Genomic DNA, 24,815 nt, shown 5'->3' with positions numbered 1-24,815 from the left:
GGCCTAGAGTCTGTCTCTGCAGATGACTTTAAAGAGCTGAGTTGGCTTCTTTGTATGAAATATTTGCACGTGTATGAGGGGCTGGACAAGTCATACGTCATTCAGGCCCTCACATATTCTCCTCTGGTATGCATTTTTATTCCCATAATACTTGAATGTGGGAGAAAAAAATGTACCTAGGAGTGAAAAATGAGTGAGTGAGAAAGCTAAATGAGTTATGACCTCTAGGACCCCTCATACATGTGATTTTGTGTGCACATACAGTACTGTGCAGAACTTTTCTGCTATGTTTGGGCCAAAAACTGAGGTTGAAATAAGGTGTGTAACAGCGAATAAGCTAGTCTGGGGGCAACATCCGGCAGGAAAGAGGATTGACACAACCCTGGTCATGCTCTGAATGTCCTTGCATACTACCAGGGGCATGGGAAAGTAATCTGTTTGAAAAAAAAACAAAGTGTCCACCTAAAGAGTGGACTTAGGGGTAGATGTGGTGCACAGCATAGGGTAGTGGTTCTCAATCTTTTCAGCGTGAGACCCTGAAGTAAAGGTGCCAGAGACCGGGGACCCCCATTGTACTTGAAGGTGGTTAAACAGCCAGGAACATTCAAGAATAGTCATGTGCAGACAAGGCCGTCCAAAAAGGGGGATAAATGGGAGAGCTTTCTGGCACCCAGCCAAACTGGGGGCTCATGGAGGTCAGCAAAACCATGGTCCGTTGTAAAGTTAAGCTGTGATATCCATATTTCATTTTTAACCTGAAAAAATAATCACTCATCAAACAAAAAATATTTTTTTTGTGTAGTAAATAGCCTGCTTAAAAATGTAAATCCCCTCTGTTAATAAAAATTGGTTTAAAATTGGTACAATGGGTTAATAATGGCAAAAAATGGGGGAAAAGTTGGTGAAATTGGATTTTAGAAGTAGCCGAAATGGGTTAGAGGTGGCAAAAATTAGATAAAAATGGCAAAAAAAGGGCAAAAATGGACATAAATAGTGGTAAAAGGGAGTTAAAAATGGCTGAAATTACTTCAAATTGGCAAAAATGGATGGAAATTGGGTAAAATTGGATGAAAAGTTGATTTAAAAAACTGGCAAAAAAAAGGTTAACTGAGATAGAAAAAATAGGCAGATTCAGATATCAAATGGTGAAATGTGGTTAAAAATTGGAAAAAAAAGTGTTTAAAAGGGGTGAATAGTGGCAATAATGGGTCAACAGAGGCAACATTAAGCTTAGGTGGCAAGAATTGGTTTACAAGTGGCAATAGGCAGAAAAAAAATGGTGGAAAGAGTTTAAAACTGACAAAAATAGGTGTTTAATGATAAAAATGTTTTGAAATTGGTGGGTAAAATTGATGACAAAATGGGTAAAATTTGGCAATCTTGGGATAAAGTGGCAACAGTGTTATTCAACAAATATTATTAGTTTTTTTTTTTAAAGCAATTGGAGACCCACTCTCAGTGTCTTGTGACCCCCAATGGGGTCCTGACCCCAAGGTTGAGAACCCCTGGTATAGGGTACCATTCAGGCACCTGGTAATGCTGTGGAGGCCTCAAGAGCCCAAAAACCACCAGCAGTCCCTAGGCGTATCACCAGGGGCGAAAAGGCTTGGACAAAAGAAATGCCACTGAGCTTGACCCTGACCGCCCCCACCCTTCTCCAGCCCCAGGTTGTGGCACACCGGGCCCCATGATGAATCTTTAGGGCCCTACACACCTAGAACTAATGCACATGACTGTATGTCAACACTACCTGAATTTCTAGTAAAAATACAGACACATTTTTCCTGAAATACAAGAAAATGGTGCTTGTATGTAAGCCCAAAGAACCTCCAGATAATCTAAGATGGGGGCCAAGACTTCACGTGTAGCAACACACGTTTTTTTTCAACAATCTATTGATGCTTGGTAAATAATCTACACTCAGTGCCTTATCATGAAAAAGTAAAAAAAAAATGCAATGCAAGCTAGAATGTCCCCCCATCAGTCATATAATCAAAATGGATTGTAACAATTATTCCCTGTGCAGCTTGTAGAAATAATAAAAAAAAGAGCTATGAAGACCACAGTGTTTTTTTTTAACAAGACAGTAACTCATTTTTTTCTGCTATAAAAATTGACATTTTAATATGGGTGTGTATGGGACCTCTAGAACTTTTTCAGTCAGCCTCTAGTGGGCAAATGAGGAAGTGCAGTTTTCTACACAGCCTGATTGGCTCCATATTTTGTACATCAGAGGTTGCTGTGGTTTGGTAAGGCCTTTAGACTGCAACAAAATAAAGCCTGCAGACAAGCGTTTATTGCACCCATTCCAGTACACCAACTTCATCGGTTAAGAGTATTATACCAATCTTCCGAAGAGTACTGAATAAATGTCAAGGTGGTTTCTCTGTGCACTGGTTGCTGAGTCTTTCAACTGCTCACTGACAGTGAGATAAGTCATTGCTGTTGCTAATCAGCAATCAAACATCCCTCCCAAGCTGCATGACAAAACAAATGTCTGCAGGATACACCAGCTGAACGGCACTAACAGCCATGAGCAAAGGTAATCATGCTGAAAAACGTGGTGAAATTCTTCAGCGTCCTAAATTCAAACTTCAAAGATTCTTTCAGACCCGTCCGAGTCTCTCAGGTGGTAATCATCCTCCTCCCCTCGGGGGTTAGACACCAGAGACCTTTGGCATTTCTCTTGGCTGGAGAACTTTAAAACATTGTTTGTGTGTTTATTCTCCAACTCCAAGGTGTGGGGATTAGCAAAGTGACGAACAACATAGCTTCCTAAGAGTTCATCCTTCTTAATCAAAGTTGCTGTGGTACCGATGAGTGCTTGAAGCGTTTCCGACACTCTTCCATCTGAAACGGCGCAGCAGGACAAACAGCTCCAGATGGTGTGAATGGAGACAGTGCATGCATGGACCTGGGGGGTCTGACAGGCAGGAATGCTGGCCTGGGATGGGAAGGTCACGGCTCCGGCACCTGCTATCTACTGGGCTCTGTTTGGGCTCTATACTGTTAAGCCCTGTTACTCTTTCCCACAGCTGAGGCACAGATTGAACTGCCACAGACAAGATCAAAGCCCCCGAAGGGCACTGGCTGCACTGGAGAGGGCAACAGCCACCCCATCACATAGGCCAGGAGGATGTGTTTTTTCCTTCACACCTTCCAAGATGCGAAGAGAAATGCTTCAGCTGCGCTCCACGGCCTCTTTCAAAGCTGCTTTCTTGAAGTGTCCAGAGCTCTGGATGTTCCTTATCACCTGTGGACCAAAACAGGCTGCATCACAGCAGCACATCAGAGGCTACAAGACTGCTTCAAATGTGGCTGAGAAATGCCAATGAATGAACTTATTTATTTAGTGATTTATGGCGAGACAATTCAGATGTGAAGGTGGACTCTCAAGCTGCTCAAACTAAAATAAAAAAAAAAAAGTGCACAAAGATGAGGTTTGAGAGTTATAAAAATTAGATGATAAAAGTGAAGGTGATAAAAATGCATGTAACTTCAAAATGGAGTGGTAAAAATGCATTGAAATGGACAAATAAAGTGATAAAATAACAACATGACTAGTTTCAGGCTGATTTGATGAAAACTGTTGTAAAAATGGCACATTTTATAATTTCGTACGTTTTTCATGCATCATATGTTATTATTAACACCTCAAAGATTTTATTTGTCATTTAAGCAGTTAAAAAGAGGAAAGAAAATGGGTTAAAAATGGCAAAAAATGGCAGAAGTGTTGAAAAGTGGTTAAAAGTGGCAAAAGGGATGATAAGAAGTGTAAAAAGCAGTAAAAAATGGCAAAACATGGGTTAAAAGTGCCAGAAAGGGGTGGCTAAAGTAGTGAAAAGGGTTTAAAAGTGGCCAAATTGTCTCAAAGTTGCAAAAATGAAAAATTAAAATGGTGAAAAGCTGTTAAAAAGTGGCAAAAATTGGTTAATAGTGGCCAAAGGGGTTTAAAGTAACAAAAATAAACTGAAAGTTGCAAAAATGGGCATTGGGCAGAAAATGGATTTATAATACAGAAATTTTGACCTAGAATGTTAAGCTCATTTATGCACATAGTACTTGGCTGGAGCTCCTTTTGCACAAATTACTGCATCAATGAGACGTGGCATGGAGGTGATCAGTCCGTGGCACTGCTGGGGTGTTATGAAGCCCTTAGCTCATCTGTACTGTTGGGTCTGGTGTCTCTCATCTTCCTATTCACATTTCCCCAGAGATTCTCTATGAGGTTAAGGCCAGACCAGTTGGCTGGCCCATCAAACACAGTAACACCATGGTCAGTGAAGCAGTTTCCGGTGGTTTTGGTTTCACTGTGGACAGGGGCCAAGTCCTCAGCAGATGGAAGCATGGAGTGCTCTAAAATCTCCTGGTAGACGGCTGACAACGTTGAACCCTGGACTTGATAAAGCACAGTGGACCAACAGCAGCATGACATGCTACCCCAAACTGAAAACAATGAACTTCAACACCTTGGAATCCATGCCTTCTTTCACTATATCTTTCTATGTAAAGCATTTTTATCACCATTGTTTTATTCACATGCATTTGTCATCTTCACTGAGGTAGTGGTGATCTATCAAAGCTAGAAACCATTCTCTCTGACTCTGGTGTAGCGATGGCCGTGCCGGTTTACTGTCTTAAAGAAAGGGACGACTCTATCAGGTAGCTTTCACTTAAAATGGGATGTTTTTTGCCACTGAATGATGAATCCCAAGTCAATTAACAAGATTGCTAGCAAGCAGATCATTTTGTCTTTACAGACACTTTTTCATTGTAATGAGAGAGGGGAGAGATCACATTAAGGACAGAACGGTGAAACAGAATGACTTATTCCTCCATTAAACCCTTTGTTACTTCAGAACATAATTACAGTTACAAGCTACTAAAATAAGAGATCTTAAGAGGGTCCACATTACAGCAGACCATCAAGACCGCTGTCAAATCTTCAGCCTGCCCCCCCTCCGAATGTCCTCGGTACGTTATAAAAAGATTCACCTTTTCCTTGACGGGAGTGAAGGACATGTTGGCGATGAAGCAGAGACAGAAGCAGCATTACAATGAAAGCCAACAGAGTAATGACCAGCAGCCCGCGAGCTTTCTGGACTCGGACTACGGCCCCATTATCATTTGTCCTCATTAGCTTTCTGTCATTTATTAGCTGTGGGCAGTTGAGGCTAAATCACAACATAATTCATTCCTGATGGATCTCATAATGCTCTCCAGAGATAGAGGATGTCCTTAAGTACAAAGACCGGGATGTTCCAGATTACCGTCCAACCAAATGATGGCACACCCACACGCACACACACACACACACACACACAATGTATTTTTCAGCCTCATCCACAACCAAGCAAAAGCTCTTGGCTTTCCTCCATTGGCCTAAGTGATTGGCTATTGATTCTTTATACATTTAATCCATTTACCTGCTGTCTTTGCTGCTGACAGAGGACGTATGGGAACAAAGCTGAATCTCTTAAAGGTGACCCATCTACCTGCAGAACTAAGACGCTCAAGGAACCTGCTCAAGAAACTCCCATTAAGAAGACTGCTGCTCCCATGATAATGATGTGTACACAACAATGTGTTGCACACTGATTTATAAGCCTGTGATGCGTTCAATCAAACACTTTAAAGAGGCGATTTCCTGATGTTGTCTAATCTAAATATCAGACATGTAAAAGCTGGTGATGGAGCCAGGTGAAACACTGAGGCATCGTTAGAGTTGCAAGTGACTTTAATGCATAGCCAAACTGAGCTGGCAAAATTCAGAATTAAAGCATTCAGAGCAAAAAGGGTGACTTTCAGAAATGCCAAACTGGGCTTTTACTTTGAAAAGCGCAGAGTGGAAGTGTACTTGCACAATATTTATCTAGCATTAACATTCATTTCCATCTATTTTCTACGCTGCTTGTCCCATTCGGGGTTGCAGGCGGCTGGAGCCTATCCCAGCTGCCATTGGGCAAGAGGCAGAGTACACCCTTGACTAGTCGCCAGTCAATCACAGAGCTGCCAAACAAACAGGCACTCTCACACTTGCACCTATGGGCAATTTAGAGTCACCAGTTAACCTGACAAGCATATTTATCGTTATCTGGGAGAACATGCAAACTCATGCACGGAAAGGCCCTGGCATAGATTTTGAACCAGGAACCTTCTTGCTGTGAGGCAACTGTGCTAACCCCTGCAGCGCTAACGTGCTGCCCTGCTTGTGACCTTTATGGAAACAGGAAGTTCTAGCAACAGGTGAAGTTTAGAGACCAATTCTAACCTACAGCAAACATCGATGTGCACATGCAAAATGCTTACCCCCTCATCCTGAACCTAATCCTTACCCTTAACCTACTAAAAGAAGTTGTTTTTTCAGCTTTCTATCATTTTTTCCTGCCAGTTTGACTTCTGAGACATCGATGCTTCTTGGACAGAGTTTGCTGGGCCACAAAGACCATCTACGGAGATAAAAAGTACAAAAGAAAATTTGCACTCTTTAGGTGACTTTATGGCCCCACAAACACTTTATGAGTTATGGTGATGCACCTGAGGCAAGGCATTTGCACTGAAATTCCCATGTTGATGAAACAAAATATGCTAAATAAAGGGTAAATATTTAAGTCTCATGTTATCGTACAAGGCTTTGGTGGGCCCCAGAAGATTTTGAAGGTCTCAAACGGGACCAGAGCATGCAAGGACATACAGTTAGAATAGGCAGATGGCCAAATTGATGTGGATTTATCTTCTGAGCACCACGAATACTTCTAGGAATTCAAATGGTTATAAATCAGTCAGTAAGCCAACATAATCCAACAGAATCACCAATTTTATGATTGTTCTAAAGTTCTATAGGAAAAGAATAAGAAACTCTGACTAATCTAAAAGGTAAAAAATACAGCAGCAAAATTTGTGCAGAGTCATGCCAAAGCTTCTTTGATATTTCACTGAATAACTGAAACTTTGGCTCACTTTTGTACCTTTATCAAAAGTCCAGAGATTACAGAAGTCATTGGGATTCATCCTCTGTGTACCATGAATTTTGGCAAAGGTTGTTAGAGTCCCTGAAAAGTGGGAAAAAAAAAAATCTGTATTTTAGGTTTATTTTACGACAGGCCTCTGTGTTATGAACCACCAGGCCAAAATTCAGTCATGAAAAACATCACTAAGTTTATAAAAATATGTTTCAAAATCCAGAAAATAAGGCAGTAAAATCTGCTTCAGGATGGTGTGGGTGTGTCTGAATTAGCTGAAGCCACGCCCACTCATTAGAAATATGATACAAACAGGGCAATGCTGTCTGGCATGCCAGATCAGTGAGACAGAAGTCAAAGATTAAATTTACTGTTTTCTGGTACAAATCTGTCTATTATGATAACTTTAATGACCTGTAGGCCACTGTGGCTGATAAGGTTGGGAAATTTAGCTCACAGTGAACAAAAACATAGCACGTAGCTGGCTGTTAACTTTTAATGGAGGCAGTGACATCAGCTAACAACAGGCTGTACTGGGATGGACTGCTCTGTGATTTTATATCATTGTAGCATTAGGGGGGTGGGGCAATTCCCCATCAAGACCGGTGATGTCATGGGCTCAGATTTTGCCCTGCTCAAATTGAACCAAGACAGGAAAGAGGTGAACAACTGAAACTTCAAATATTTGTCTGAATCAGAAATTCAGTCACACATAGATCTCTGTGTTTCTACATCTTTACAGCAACCTTATTCCGATGTCCATTCCAATTCCTAATGTCACCAGCATCCCTCAGATGTTGCTGCTTGCATGGCTAAAAAACACAACAATGTTGACTGAATTTCTACCATTAACAATGACTTCTACTCAAAGCTAAAATGACCATTATTTTACAAATACTCCCTCTCATATACAATAATTACTGGCACTGGCAGCAACATTTAAGCCAAACCACAATTTGGCTCCCACCAGGCTTTCAGCAAAATTCAATTTTGTGCATACTTCCTTCTATTACAATCCCTCAAAATAGTGAATATATTTACCCAGAAATATTTCATGAAGTCAAACCAGGGGTTAGAAAACAATGGCCTTCTATCTAACGCCACATATTCTTTCAGTGTGAGGTAAAGATATTCTGAGGTTTGCTTTTTTTCTGTATAACCTTGGACTTTATTGTAGTCTTAGGCTTAATTTATTGTTTACAATATTTTCTTTTGTGCGTTCAGTTTCAGAGGAATAGCGCTCATTCCTGAGCGGTCCTGTCTAATCACTGCGGTATTGGGGATTTCATGGACAGGCCTTGCTCCAGCCTCATGTATGGTGAGACGTGGAAGAATGACTGCATTATACTTCTGTGTACCACACAGGACTGCTCCACTCTATCTGACTGGCATCTCTCTGGCTCCTGACAGGAACCTCTGCACTGACATGTCAATTTCAAGGTGTGTTTGAGTGACTGTGACTTGGATCATCAAGCAGAAAAGCAACAGACGAGCTCAGCAGAGATACAGACAAAGACTGCTTTGTATCAATCAGAGTTGCCCCTTATTTTGCAGCTGTAACACACTCCTTTTAGAAGGCTTTTGACAAGATTTTGTGCCTATTCATTCTGTAGAGCCTTTATGACATCAGGCATTGAAGTGGGACCAGAAGGCCTGGCTCACAATCTCCGGTCCGGTTCATCCCAGAGGTGTTTGATGGGTTTAAGGTCAGATCTCTGTGCAGGCCAGTCAAGTTCTTCCACACTGAACTTATCTACCCATGTCTCCATAGTCCTTGCTTTGTGCACTTGGTCACAGTCATGTTGGAATAGAAAAGGGCCTTCCCAAACTGTTGCCACAAAGTTGGAAGCATAGCATTGTCCAAAATGTCTTGGTATGCTGAAGCATTAAGATTGGCCTTCACTGGAGATAAAGGGCCTAGCCCTATCACTGAAAAACAAGACAGCCCTACACCATTATCCCTCCTGCACCCGACTTCACTGTTGGCACAATGCAGTCAGGCAGGTAACGTTCTCCCAGCATTCACCAACCCCAGGCTCACACATCTGACTGCCAAACGGAGAAACGTGATTCGCCACTGAACTGTGCACTTATTTAACCAGGAAGTCCCAATGAGATTAGAAATCTCTTTTACAAGAGAGAACTGTCCAAGGTAGCCATTCATGAAGCTCCTGCAGAACAGTTATTTTTTCTTACATTAATGTCTGAGTCGCTGTTGATCCTAAATGCTTTCACTTTCTTATAATATCACATAAAGTTGACTGTGCGATATTCAGCAGGGATGAAATCTCACAAAATGTCTTTTTGCAAAGGTGGCATCTGTAACAGTGCAATGCTTAAAGTCACTTAGCTCTTCAGGATGACTCATTTTGTGTGACAAATGATGCAAATGGAGACTGCATGGCTTGGTTCTTGATTCTACATACGTCACGTTTGTCTCTCGCATTCACAAGAATGGCCTTAAATTCAAAAGATGAACATAAGGCCAAGTGATCTCGACTCTTGACCTGTGACCTCCAAAACCTTTTCAGTTGATGCTTGGGTTAAGTTTAACATTTGTGCAACGTTTGATAAAAATCCTTCTCAGCATTCTTGAGATATTGTGTTCACAAGAATGTCCTGGACAGATGGACTGACCTTCAATAAACATAATACCTTCTGCCTCGGCTATCGCTGGTGCAAAAGCATAGAAATACTCTTGAATTATGACGTGCATATCTTGCAAACATCCTAAGCATATCTTTCAGTCATGTTGAAGTAACAAATTTAGGGTCAAAATTTCACTGCAACACACCAAAAAGACTTTGCCTTGGTCAAAGTTTGTCTAAATGGAAGACGACCAGCATTGGTTTCTAAGAGAGGGGGCTCTCTGATTTGATTGGTGGGACAACAGACCAATCAGAGAGCCAATAAAGGGTCAGTTGTGCACAATTACTCGGTCAGCAAGGGAAAAGACAAAGTCTGGATTTGTAAGAATCATCTAAAGTGGCTGTGAAAGTGATCAATCACACTGGATCATTTATCAAAGAGAAGCATTTAAGGAAGGGGGAGCTGATTTTGCCCAAATAAAGGACAGATTAGTCAAATGCCAATATATATACATAAATATACATCATATCATAATCTAAATGCAGAGTCTTGGCTCTGCCAGATGAAAACACAGCCAGTTGGCAGATGCAGACAGTTTCAGAACAAAAGCACAAGTTGTGCAGCCAAGAAGTTGAACCAGGCTGAACTTTGTCATCCTGCAAAGTGCTGCAATGATCAGTAATATTAATGCACAAGCCTATTCTGATTGGATTACCTTACTGGATTGGATTACTTTGTTATAAAAAAGCTGTTTTTCTACTGTTCCTCATTTATTTATACGGCAACTGATAATCTTTCCAAACAGATATGCTTATAAATGCTGAATTTGTGGGTAGTTACAATCTATCTACAGATGCAAAGAATGTAAAATGTGTTCATGGAGTATTACATTTTTTGTCTCTAACAGATATTTGTATGAGTGTCCACTTACGTTTCAGCAGCTGTATGCAGAAAAACAGTCTGTATGGAGAAAAAGACAGGCCGAAAGCCCTTACCATTAAACATCCCAGACTTGCAATCCTATGACAGTGTTTGACTTTAAAATAACATCTTATAAAGATATCTCCATTCAAGTGCAGCTAAAAAGCCTCCCGAAGACATCATCTCTTAACTCTAGCTCTACTATAGCTCTCAAATTGCAATGTCAAAGCACTAAAAAGGGAATTCTTACCAGGACTCCAGCGTCCAGTATTGCCAACTTCTTTAAAAGATAGCTGTAGATGATAGATGAATCATATTGTATCACATCCCATCTCTTCTTTTGTACGGCATATGGCATTGTTTCAATTCATATAGTATTGTATTGCATGTCATTGTACCTTATGCAATCTGTTCGTATTGCATCACATCGAATTGCATCGTTTAGGATGATCTTGCATTTCACTGCATCATATGATATTGTGTAGTTGTTCAAAGGCTATTGGATGGATAATATATTTTTAGTATCTAATTTTTCACATTGTTTTCATGGACATATTTTCATTCACAAACTGGAAATTTGCGAAACTGCTGCTGATTGAAACCTAGAAAATGTCTGAGGATTTCAAAGTGCCCTGAATGCTCACCTGACTACTCTCACCACAGCTAGAAAAGACTAGAGGAAAAATGTAAACATAAATCTATTTGCACAAGAGTGTATTTTCAGTATCAGTTATAAGGTTTTACACATATACTTACCAATGATGGTGGAGGCAAAAGTTGGTTTGGAAGTTCAGGCACGTGCACCAGAGAAAATGAACTCTCTGCACTGTTCTTTGCATGTTTGTGAGTGACCAGCTATAAGGCATGAAAAATGGCCATGACTATCCAAACCATCCTCTCGTTGAACCGGCCGACTCATCAATTTTTCTCCTTAAGAATGCACAACAACTTACCAAACTCTTCTTCTGCACACTCTTGGGATTCAGATTTGGAAGAAAAGAAACATCAGCAGATCAGAGGTCAAGTGCGTGGACCACCTCTTACAGCAAACACATGAAAACAGAGGATCCCATCAACCTGGACAGAATGGTGAAACACAAATATAGGTACTATATGTGTACTTGACCTTTAGGGGTAATGTTATCTATCTCTGCTCCGATTTTAGACTTATTTTGATTGGTCGAGAAGCTGTCTCACAGCAAAATTTGCTGTTGCTCTCAGTTAGCATGCTTTGTGCCCAGGTGGAGTTTTTTTTTTTATGGTGCATCTGAAACGTTTAAAAGGTGTGCATGGGGTGTCTGCAAGAGTGGTTTAAGATATCCACATAGTCCTAGTTTCCTTCCATTTTCTAAGCTGAAGATTAAATGTGATAAGTGTTTTCTTTGGATTTGACTCGGGAGATGATCACACTGGCAATTCAACCCAATGGCAATGACAAAGAATAGTAAGAGATAGAGAAGGGAGAGATTACCTGGCTATAAATAGCCTTTATCCACAAGGGCAGAGGGAGAGAGGATGTAGAATACCTTGATAATGCTATTACCATTCCATCTCATTCGTGGAAGTCTCACATCAGATCCATAGTGGTCTTTCCTGCTCTGAAGCTGGGCACAGTGACACCAGAAAACCTGATGCTGCTCTGCAGGAACTTCACTGTCTCATCCATCTCTCTGCTGCTCTTTAGACTTAAATTGTTTATTTATGGCCATGAAATGTCCTTAAACGTCCTTATTCATCAAAGCATTTTTCTAGGACTTCATTAAAAAGGGTTATTTGATGATTTTTTACCTGAGCTGCACCCTGAAGGACATTGTCTGATCAGAGTCTCACCTGTTCCAGATTTGTAGCAGCTCAGACCGAGCCGGGATCATAATGTCACATTAACTCGACTTCCTGTTTCATATGAAAATTTGAGCATAATCGCAGAAGTGCTGCTCCTGGTCACATACATGGCAGTAGCGGATCATTTACCCCAAAACTATCAGGATGAGCTGAAGTATTTGGTTTAAATGCTTCCTTTTACAAGCTCTGTCTGGCCCAGTGGTGACTGAAGCTCGACTCAACAGCAGGTGGTTTAGACCATCCCTTGTTTCAGTCTCATCTTGAATTTGATGGCAGCAGCACATCTAAAAAAAGTAGGAACAGGGCAACAAAAGGCTGGAAAAGGAAGTGATACAAAAGAAAAGTAGGAGCATTTTGCAGCCTATTAGGTCAAACATGACTGGGAATAAAAGGAACATTTTAGAGAAGCACAGTCTCTCAGAAGGAAAGATGGGCAGAGGTTCACAAATCTGCAAAAATAGGAACTAAAAAAGTGTGGAACAATTCTAGAAAAATGTTTCTCAACTTAGCATTGTGAAGACTGGATATCTCGCCATCAACAGTGCATAATATCATCAGGGGAACAATGCCAAAAGTCAATATTGGATGCTTGTGATCTTTGGACCTTCAGGTGGCACTGCATTAAAAACAGGCAGGATTCTGAACTGAAAATTAATGCACTGGCTCAGAAATACTTCCAGAAATCACTGTCATCACAGTTCATCCTAACCCAAGTTAAAGCTGTATCATGCAAAGAGGAACATCATCCAGAAACGCTGCTCTCTTCTCTGAGCCAGAGCTCATTTAAAATGGACTGAGGCAAAATGGAAAACTGTTCTGTGGTCAGATAAACCAAAATTTGAAATTGTTTAAGGAAGCCATGGATGCTGTGTCCTATGGATTAAAGAGGGGATGGACCATCCAGCTTCTTAAGGGCATTCACTTCAAAAGCTTGCATCTCTGATGGTATGGGTTACATTAGCGCCTATGGCATGGGCAGCTTACACATCCGGAAAAGCACTATCAATGCTGAGAACATAGAGATTTTAGAGCAATATGTGCTCCCCTCCAGACATCATCTCTTCCAGGGAAGGCCTTTAATATTTTAGTAAGACAATTCTGAGCCACATACCAAATCCATCACAACAGCATGGCTTCACAATATACAGTAAGAGTGCAGGTGCTGAAATGGCCTTCCTGTGGTCTAAACCTTCTCCCAGTAGAAAACATTTGGAGCATCATAAAACAACAGACACCTAGAATCCTACATCAGACAAGAATGGAACAACATTCCTCTCCCAAAACTCCAACAACTGGCCTCCTTACTTCCCAGACGGTTGTTAAAAGAGGAGCTGATGACACACAATGGTAAACATGAACCTGCCCCTACTTTTTTGAGATGATTTGCTGAAATCAAAATCCCATTTCAGCATCTGATATGTTGATATGTTATGTTATGATATGATGTTTTTTTTAAATAATTTTTTGTATTTCTTGTTAACCAGTTACCCTAAATGTTTGGGGCAGCCTTTCTCTGATAGCATATTAGCAGGTACAACATTGGCTAGCTACCTTAAATGTTTGAGAGTAAACAATGTCAAAGGTGAGAGCATTTCTAAAGCAGATGTTCAACCTTATGACATTGCAGTGGAAAACACCTACTTTGCATTTCACCCATGTAAATCAATCCAACTTCACTCGGCTCCACATCTGCTGAGACTACAGGTGACAACAAACACTTCTGAGTTAGCAACTTTTACAAGTCAAATATGAATGATTTCTAACTCAATCAAGACTGTGGATAAAAGATACCCCATAATATTGAAAATTACGCTAGGAGGCCATTAGTTGGTACATTTAATTTAAATCAGACAGACCAAACACAATCATTACAAACTAATGCCAACAAATATTTATTTTTCTGGCAATGTTCATGTTTGTACATTCACAGAGGAAGAATAAGATAGAAAAGTTAACATCACATGCCATCAAATGTGACCTTAATCATGACTATGAGCACAGTTTAACGGTCCTGATAAGACACTGAGCCTCGTCTGAGTACAGCTGTTTAAAGAGAAGGAGCATTTCCATCACAGACTACAGAGAGCGTATGGTCAGCATCACCGTTCAGATGTTCCCGCCTGGAGTCTGTCTGGTTTGAAGTGGTGGAAAAGTGGACAGGCAGGGTGCTGCAGGACCAGCTTCTTTAGAGTCACATGGCTTTGTCAGGACCCACCTTTGACACTGTGACCTCACCTCTTGGCCTTCTTCTCCTTCATGATCTTCTTGCTCTCCTCTCTCCTCCGTTTATTGACGGGGTTGCGTGGGTCGTAGATCTCGAAGGTGTCCTCGTCCTGCATGTTGGCATCCTTGACTTTTCTGGTTTGCTCATCAAACTGCAGAACATGGGCCATCCTAAATCAGATGGAGAGAGGCGGAGAGAGTTCAAAGACGAGCAGCGAGAGGATCCACTAAATCACAGATCAGCTGGACTTCTACCAACAGGCTGGAACCTTTTACTCTGAGCTGTTTGATTACAACACGAGTACTAAGGACTTGGACAGACTTCATGCTAGGCAGATTTCAGAGTAGTATTTTAAACAGTCATGGTCATAATAATCATTGACACAACCAACATAACTATATACTTTAACTGGAATCAAAAAATTAAATACAAAAAAAACGCGACAAGAAACCAAAAGAATTTTTAAAAACAGAAAAAGCAACAATAATATTGTAAAGAAATTACCTTCTGAGATGTGCATGCTTCACAGCAACAATACATAGAGTTTTCACACTAAAATATCTCAGCCATTTATGCAAATATATTTTAGTTGAGGTCTTACATTATCTCAAGTATTTTCAACAGTTTTTAAAGTGAGAAAAAATATAATTTTTTTTATAGATGTATAGTTTTATTGTTGTCTGTGTCTTGTCATGGCATGAGCTGCCGTCTTGTGTTATTGTTTTAAATGAGAGCCCCTGTGCAGCAGATTTCACACAGCATGTGTTTAATGGAAAATAGATGAGATACTCAGCATTACAATGCAGTTTTTATGTCACATAGATGCCATGTTTTAGCTTTAACAACCTAACGTTGCTTAAGGTTGTTGACCCATCAGGTCACGCAGTGAATTCCTTACATGTTTACCAAAAGCATTCCTTGCATAAGCAGAAGCTGCAAATTACATTAAAAATGGTGCTGCATGATTTGGTCATAAAGTGCGATAACACAATCTGAAACTGCATTTTACGATTGTGATTATTTTTATAACATAAAAAAGGTATCATGGGTCTACTTGCTTGAAATACGGTTTTGTAGATTGTATTTTTTAACTCAAAATATACAAATATTAAGTAGCATAAAAAAATAAAAACTCAAGTTTTCATAGCACTGCTTCCAAAAATAACTTAATATTTTTCAAAAAAGGAAATGTTTATCCTTTTTGTGCAATATTGGCATGATTGTAAACTTTAAGGGCTTTCTGCAGGCATATTTTAAACTTGCACATACTACATAATACAAAGGTGCAGCCTTAAGATTACTCATGTTTTGACTTTTTTTTTTTTTGACATCAAGTGTGTATGAAACACATTGCTTGAAGTGATCAGTGATGAATAATTTCTTGTGACAATACTTCCCTTTTTATTTTAAATATGTAGGTCTTATTCTAAGCAGGGCTTAAAAGAGTCACAACTTGTCACAAAAGAGCAACATGCAGCTCTAGAGCCACGGGTTAAGTGTTGCAGCCTTGCAGAATAGATGGACTGACCAGATTCTCTGTCGTTAGGCAGATCCATCTTGAAAAGCTCCAATTTAGAATGTGCCAGGTCTGAAAATGGATCTAAAAGGTCAGGGTTGTTTGAGGAGGATGGGGTGGTAGCCACAGGCAGGGTTTAATTGTACTGGAAGCTGATAGCAATGGCTGCTGCTAGCGTAGCGATCAGCCCTGATGTAACTATAGTATAGTGATATTTTCTAGCAGAACTGGACTGCTATTTCTTTATGAAATAAAGAGCAAAGAACAGCTCTGAAAGTTTTCAACGCTTGCCCATGTGCCTCAGCACGAGGTTGAAGTAGTTATGCTGTGGCTGTGGTGTTTTGGCTTCAGTTTTGTACAACAGGAGAAGGAGATGCACTATCCGCATTAATAAACAGTCATTACGATATTTCTAATTATTTATATTACTGTCTTTTGGAGGACATTGGAGAATACATTACAGCCATGTTAGACCTGAGTCACATAAAGTGTTTGAATGCATATCTAAGTCATGATGGAAATTAAAGATCCTTCAGCAGTGAGACAAAATTGTTAAAACATTAGTAGAGTCTGGTTTTCGGATACACACAATATTTAAACTGCTAAAAGAATTAGTGTGAATCACATCTATATGGTTTCTATCAGTGAAAAGAAAGATTTTATTAGCGGTTTTAGTACAGTATGCGGCTCCTTCTTGAGCGGTTTAAACGACCTGACAGAAAGCCTCCGTCCCCAGAGAACAGACGCCCATGTGTCTTTCATTTCCCCGTCAGTTTCTCTTCCCCGAAAGTCAGATTAAAGAATCAGGACTTTCCTCACAGAAGATATCAGTGTCTGGCACTTCACTAATACGGGCCATTTCTCCAGCTGCTGTATGAGTGCTATCTGTAAATCTAAACATCCAAGCAGGAGTGACTAATCAGTTACAAGGATCCGTTTATAGCCACGTTACAGGCTGAGAAACAACATCCGCGACATCTGCCTACATTCATGACTGAGTGGAGAACCCAGAATCATGAATAATGAATATGGTCAATGGTAAATTCATTCATTATTTATTCCATTCATACACTTTTACACATGGCTGGCGCAGCAACAGGAGCACTTTAGGGTTCAGTGTCTTTATCAGGGATTCTTGTAAACTGATTAATGTTTCAGTCATTCACCTAGCTCTAGATCGCATATCCATCCAGTAGCAGAGGATGTATACTCTTGTTTTTGGGTTTTGGTAATTTAATGTGCTCTCAGATGTGTGAACTATACCAATCTGGGTCTGTCTCAAGATTCAGATACCATGAGACTGCACCTTTGCATGCGTGTCCATGCCGGCGAACTGTGTCTTCAATGACAACCTGACTCTCTAGCTCTCCTCTTATGCAAACACAGTCCAATCAGTGGCTCTCTTATCCTGGGCTTGTGTGCTGTGAAGCTGCTGGTGATAAGAATGAATAAGTTGTAGGTGCTTCCACACAATGCACTGGGATGCCAATATTTATATTTGCCGACATAGCTGTTCAGGGATCCCCATGGGATCCCCCGTTTCCGCCTACATGGAAAGCATCAAGCAGGAACAGCTCACGTTCCTGTGTTTCCTGTGCCTACAAGGAAAGCCTGAGGCAGGGAGAGAAGCAGCAAAACCCAAGGAGCAGAGCAGGCATCAGTGACAACAGAATGACATTGATTAAGACAGAAGTAGGATAAAGGAGGAGCTGGGGTGGAGGAGGGTCGCAAAAAGTGGCTTTCAGAGGGAGCAGCAAAGAGAGCCAGGCTAGAGCAGGTTAAATACGGCAGCATGAGTGAGATTAGAGTGAATTAGTAAGCTGATAAAAGCTTGCAAGAGATCAGCTGATCTCAATTACATGGCTGAACTAACATTGTATGCTCAATGTATGCACCTAGTACTTGGTTGGAGCTCCTTTTGCATGAATTAATGCAGCAATCCAGCGTGGCATGGAGGCGATCATTCTGTGGCACTGCTGAGGTGTTATGAAGCCCAGGTTGGCCTTCAACTCGTCTGTATTGTTGAGTCTGGTGTCTGTCATCTTTGTCTTTTCTAATATTTCCCCAGTGATTCTCTATGGGGTTCAGGTCAGGCCAGTTGGCCGGCCAATCAAGCACCATGGTCAGCAAACCAGTTTCTGGTAGTTTCAGCTTCAGGTGCCCAGTCCTGTTGGAAAAGGAAATCAGTATCTCCATAAAGCTTCTCAGCAGATGGAAGCATGGAGTGCTGTAAAATCTCCTGGGTGCTGACAGTGTTGACTCTGGACTTTATAAAGCAAAGTGGACCAACAGCATCAGCTGACAGCTGACTGTAGGAACGGAAACACTGGACTTCAAGCATCTTGGGTTCCATGGGGTTCTCCAATCTTTCTCCAGACTCTGGGACCTCAATTTCAAAATCAAACCTACTTCCATCATGACTTTGGACCACTGAGCAACCGCCCAGTTCTTTTTCTTCATAGCCAAAGCGAAACGCTTATGATTTCTGTGGTTCAGGATTAGCTTGACTCGAAGAAAACAACACTTGCAGTCCATTCCCTGGACCTGTCTGTGTGGTGACTCTAGACCCACTGACTCCAGCCTCAGTCCACTCCTTGTGAAGCACCCCTAACTTCTTAAATCTATGTTGTTTGACAATCCTCTGAAAGCTGAGCTAATCCCTGTTGCTTGTGCTCCTTTTCTTACCAAACTTGTCCCTTCCAGTGAACTTTCCATGAATATGCTTTGATACAGACTCTGAGAACAGCCTGACCTTTCAGAAATGACCTACGGTGGCTTACCCTCCCTGTGGAGGATGACATTGATTGTCCTCTTGATAACAGTCAAGTCAGCAGTCTTCCCTATGTTTGTGGTTGTGTGTATGGAACCAGAATGAGAAAATGAAGGCTCAGGAAGCCTTTGCAAATTGGAACTTTTCACAATGTTCTAATATTTTGAGATACTGTTTTTTGTGAACTGTAATCAATAAGATTAAAACAAAAAGAAAAAAAATCACTTTTTCAGAATATTCTAATCTACTGAGATGCACTAACTAAATTACAGCACAACTGAGGAATCACACTTTTAAAAGGGTTTATGACTCTCCTGCACTTAGGGCTGAAATATGGGATAAATCGTCCAAAGCCACTGCAAATTGAGCCTTGCCTTAATCGCCATTTAGCATTGAATATTTTTTAAATCTGTTTGAATGAAAATGAGTCAAAGAAGATGCCTCCTCTTTAGATTGTCTGCCTTGTGTCACACTCTCAGACCCCCCTTTTAAAGCTGACGGTTAACAGGCTTTTCTTATCTACTCAAGAACAAAACATTTACACAGCCCTGTGCTCCGTCTGTCTGGCTGTATATTGTGCTCACATGCAGTCTGGCTGAATTAAAGACAAACTGAGTATTTACTGTTGTGTATTTTTAAATATCTTGATGCCCCGTCTGTTGAGTGTAGCATGTGGTATGCGTCCGTCCCGTCCTCCGGCTGAGTGTTTTTGTGCGAGCGCCTTCTCCAGTGTTCATTTGAAATCGGCAGGAGTTGTGACAGCTCATCTAGAATGTCATGGCTAGACTCTGGCAGACCCTGAGGACTCCTGCAGGGTGAGCGGGCCGCCTCTGATAATTTGTCTAGCAGTCTCGGTGATGACAGCCCGCCGGCCGTACGGCCTCGCAGTCGTAGGTGATGTGGAAACCCGGCGTTCAGGGCTTATCAAAACCACTCTACGCTGCTACTGAAGCCTTTCCTGCATTTATTTTTCTTTAGCTGGAGCAAAGGGGGTGGGGAATAAGGAGGAGAGGAGGGATAGGGAGAGTGTGGCTTGAGAGGAGGAGGAGGAGGAGGAGGAGGAGGGAGAGTTTGTAGACACAGACACAGATGGAATAGTTTACCTCCCTGGCCCAGACTTGACTTCCAATGTCTGACCTGTTGTAACCCACATTCTGTTCACAGCGCTCCTAGAGTGGCACAGACTTCCCACTGGTGTTTTTCTAGGACTGCTATGCTACTGACGCTGTCCCTCCCTCCCTCCTTGCCTACCTGGCGGGGGCGGCACAGTGAGGTGTCTGCAGGCTTCTCTCAGATTCATTAGGGCCTCCCCACTCACACAGGCTGCACTTCAAGGGGGCTTCTCAGACTAATAGCAACTACAGATTTTGTTATTGTAAATCTCGCACACAGACACTTTGCTCAAATTCAAACACATGGTATTCATTTCAAACCCTGTACTCGGTGTCGTTCGTCTCTGAGATCTTTGGTGAAAAACAGAATATGAGAGGAAAACACAGCGTCAGGACCGATTTCCTGATGGCCAATCTGGTGGTTGAAAACCCAACACACACAAATGCACACGAGCTGAACTTTTGCACACATTGATCAGAACCTGAAGCGAGCTCTGCATCCGATGGAGGTCAGTTTCATCCCTCCTGTTAGGAAGACGAATATTTTCTACATTCTACTGTCCCAGTTAGTCTGCTCTCACTATAATTAATGGTTTCTCTTACAATCCAGTGCTCACCACGAGGGTATCAATGGGAATAACACGAGCTAAAACCCAACAGAGGCTAATGAAAAAGGTCTTTTCGTGCCAGCTTGTCATGCTTGAACCTCACCGTCCACAAAACAGAGTTGTTTGCCAAACGGCTTCTTGAACTCTCCAGGAGAGCTTGGGATGGTGGTGCTCACATGCTGCTCCGAGCTGATGATAATATTTACTACTGAGAATAAGGTCAGTGATTTTTAGCCCAGCAAGACTTCTTAGACAGTAGCAACTCCTCTCTGTTTGTCCTTCTTCCCTATGTACTTCAAATTTTGAATAAAATACTGAGGTTTAGAGGGCACTAAATTAAAGCTACATTATCATCAGATAAAACAACAAATATTTATACTAAAAATAGGACTGTCAGTATTAATATTAATTAATCAAAGTCCATAATAAATGCATTATTTCAAACCCATTAATTAGATGCTTTTTGTCCCCTTCAACACACTTTGGATAAACCACTGCAGCGTCTCTCTGCAGCCACAGTGATGTAAAATAAGTCCTCCGCTGCTCCTTAAAGACTTATTTCGCTTTAAAAACTCACAGACAGCTCAGTGGATAAGTCAAAAGTCAACATTTAACTTTTCACTGTATCCTTATTTACTTTTCAATCCATAACAACTTAATTTTTCTGTGGTTAAGTTCATGTCATAATCTTATAACTGCCCAAAATTTCTTATTTCAAAATAAAAGCAGGTCTGTATCTAATTAGGAAATAAATTACCTAGAGTTTAAAAATCCAAAATGAAACAAAAAATATTTTAAATGCAAAGTTGTGGAATTTCAAAATGCAACAAAAGGGTATATTAACTGTAATTAATTATGTAAATTCTGAGATTAATCCAAGACAGTCTGGCTGAAGATTGCATATCTCAGACCACTATGGTGAGATGCTGCCTTCGTCAGGACGGAAAAACATGATAAAACTTCAAAGTAAAAACATATAAAACTTTTTGTTAGGGTACAGATACCAAAAAATAAGAGTCAAAAACTTGACCTGCAAAACCTGCTTACTTAAGTAGCTTTAGACAAAGCTACCAAAAGGAAGTACTCAGGAAAACGGCATCTTAAAGGTTTAAAGGTTTTATCTAAAGGTTTTATGAGATGATGCTTAGTCTGCATTGTTTGCAAAGTGGCTATTTCATGAAAGTAACTGCCAGACTTTGTTTATGAATGTAGCTGGATTAAATAAAACTTGTACAACATTGTCCCAGCAAATTACATCCCTCCCATTCTTATGTAGGCGGCATCTGAGAACTGCTGTCTACAGCCAGACACCTCTCAATATATCGCAATAAAATATTTCCCTTAGTTAAAAGAGATTATAAACTGTTACAAATTTGAAACCGCTTAAATCTAACTGACAAAAATCTAAACAAAAACATGTTTAAATATTTAATTTATGCTGATAATCTGGATCAAGAAATCTTCTGATTATATTATACAGAGACAAAATGCTTTGTGTTTACAGAACATGCTGCTCTTGGTCATATCATGTCCCTTTAAGGTAAACCTGCCACTTAAACATTATATTTAATCTTCTTTTCTCCTCTTATTCTGCTATAAACTTACCTCTTTGCTTACTTTGGAATATTCTGACTCGCTTTTCTTTGTGTCGCAACACATAAATAAACCTTTGAGCATCAACAATGATTATCTTAACAGAATAGACAATGGTCTCTTTGCAACTCGTGACATAAATAAGGAATTAAACATCCTTAGGGGGTGCTAATACTTGAGTACTAGATGTGGCTGTCATAACGTGAGTAATGTTTCATTACTGGCAGAGAGTGCACACGCTGTTTTGGCACTACATGAGTGACCACAATTTCCAAGTAGATTTGATTTGCTCACTTCTGTTGTTTATTTCTTGTTATTAATTAAGGATAATATTCAACAAATCTGCACTTCATAAGGTGTATTTTCTAAACAATAAACCACTGTTTTCATCATGGATGAATTTCACATAATAAGGGAGGATGTTGAGGAAGTCAAACCAACATCTGTTATTTGTACATTACAGTTGCCCTACGATATCTTCTTTGCATTAGCACTATATATACAAATGTAGAATACCGTCATATTTCTCTACCTTCAATAGGTCAACTTTTTGTCCTTTTATTTAGCTGTCTCATTAGACACAAAACACCCCTGCAGTAATCTAGTAGCTTCATCATCCGTGTATTGTTGTTGTTGTTTTTTTTCTCGCAATGACGACAGTGGATGTATGAATTCCTATAAACAGGTCAATCCTTACCTTAAACAGCACCACAAGAGTGTTTTGATTACTTGTGTCGCTTGCTTTAAGAATGATAAAAAAGGACTTAAACAAATATGTTTTACTGACCATCCTTTATCGTCATCCTCGGCCAGCTCCTCTACCTCTTCTTCCTCTGGAGCTTCAGTGATGGCTGATGACAGCTTGGATTTGAAACTGTTGAGGAGGGCTAGAGTCTACCAACCACAGAGGAGATAATACAACATTTAGGACAAGATACAATAGGAACTAAAACACCTATTGTTTTTTATCAGTGTGATCTTTTACCTGTTCTTCTCTGCTTGAACCCTTCGACTTCTTCTGCTTCCTGAGCTCTTCGTACTTCTTCCGACCCTCCAGATACTCAGCAACGGCCTCACTGGTCGGCTTTTTCTCTGAAGGAGACACCAGGAACAATCGCTATAAATTATTTACATTACTATCCCCATGTAAACTTCAAACCATCAATACCAACCACTTCAAAGACTGAAAAACAGGCATGTTGCAAAACTTCTCCAAGGATTTCATAATCAAATGGACCTTTACATATGTTTTTGGTGCTGTTTGTTTGTTTTTCCAATAAGAGGATGGAAAAATTACAGGCCAGATTTCAATAAAACTTTATAAAAAGGGCCAAGAATAATTAAGTTTAGATGCAGATCTGATCCAACTTATGATCAAGGCTGATTTCTAAGCTCTCTAAGTGAGCTGTTTACTTCCCTTTTTAAATATTTCTTACATTCAACAAATTACGAGACAAGGAATAGCATTTAAATGCCGTCACCTGCTGTTAAAATGCACAAACAATTTATTTGTGCAATAACAATTTGAGGAAAAACTCCACTGAAGGTTAAAACTTTCCTGAGGTTATGAGTGGACAACAATTTAAGAGAAGAAAGACCACCCCTTCCCACAATGCTCCTGGGCATTTGACAGACCAAATAAGCAGAACATGATCAGAGAGAAAAGATAAAAGCGAGTGAAGCTTGTCAAGCTGTGACAGTTGCTGCCGTACATGATCTGAGAACATGATAATAAGAGAGGTGAAGGGATGAGGCAACACAGGGCACCCCTCTCATCTCACACTGACATGCTCTGCGTGGTTCCATACTTCTGCCAACCCTCACTAAGATGTAGTGGAGTAGAGCCCCAACCTACTAACCTTTCACTTTATCTCGCTCAAAGATGACCTACATTCCCGCAGCCACCTTATACCCAAACCTTATGTAATTGATCGCTCCCGGGCGGGAAAGACCTCTTTAATCCTCCGCTGGGACGGAGGACAGGAGCACATGGTGGGGGGAAAAGGCAGAAACAGAGAGGTTTAAGACTGATGCTACCATTATATAAAAAAAGAGTCATGTGATTAATTCTAAGTTGTCCATACTGCTTTGTACGGACACCTAAACCAGAAGAAGTCAACCATTTTTGCATGTTTGAGAAAAGTCAGGAGATCAGATAGCATATGTTCCATTATTGTCTTGTACCAACCAGAGAATGTGGCCACTTTGGGGAAAATCTAGAGAAGTAAAATATTATTTCTTGCACATTAAACAACTTTATACGATGGTAATTGGTGAAGTAAATTTGCAAGACCTAGATGAAGCGAGATTGGATAGAGCGTTTTTCGAAATTCAAACAGAATAGTTTCCTAACATGTCTGTAATTTGGGGTAAAACCAAATTACCACTATTTTGCCATGCAAGAGCACATAACAATGACTGCACTGCAACATAGGGAAAAAAACACAGAGGCTTTCTGGGTTAAAAAAAACCTAAATGCTTCAAAAGTTTTCAATAGTTCTTACGTTTGAGCCAACGTTGTTTTGTGGCCCATTTTTTTTTTTTTTTTTTTTTTACCAAAAACTTGCTAAATTCCTCAGAGAAACTGTACCCATCTGTTACACTGTATAGCCTAGCTTCCTGGCTGGGACAACCAGTGTGTCCTTCTTAAAGGAGCAATCCTCTCTGAAATCACTGGA

The 24,815-nt window shown here is 40.5% G+C and overlaps 1 protein-coding gene across 1 annotated transcript in view; it reads right to left on the bottom strand.

The window, feature by feature from the left end:
- Positions 1-14,163: 14,163 nt before the first annotated feature.
- cwc27 (CWC27 spliceosome associated cyclophilin) overlaps positions 14,164-24,815 on the bottom strand; it is a 44,403-nt gene continuing 33,751 nt past the window's right edge. Inside the window, exons 12-14 of the mRNA XM_041811548.1 lie at positions 23,123-23,229; positions 22,925-23,031; positions 14,164-14,708 (exon numbers count right to left, since the gene is read on the bottom strand). Of these exons, the coding sequence (XP_041667482.1) occupies positions 14,546-14,708; positions 22,925-23,031; positions 23,123-23,229 (377 nt within the window). The 3' untranslated portion in view covers positions 14,164-14,545. The remainder of the gene's footprint in view (positions 14,709-22,924; positions 23,032-23,122; positions 23,230-24,815) is intronic.

Source organism: Cheilinus undulatus, linkage group 17 (genome assembly GCF_018320785.1).
Source record: "Cheilinus undulatus linkage group 17, ASM1832078v1, whole genome shotgun sequence".
Classification (NCBI taxonomy): Eukaryota; Metazoa; Chordata; class Actinopteri; order Labriformes; family Labridae; genus Cheilinus; species Cheilinus undulatus.
Note: the sequence above shows the minus strand (reverse complement) of the source record. Positions and strands in the feature narration are given on the sequence as shown.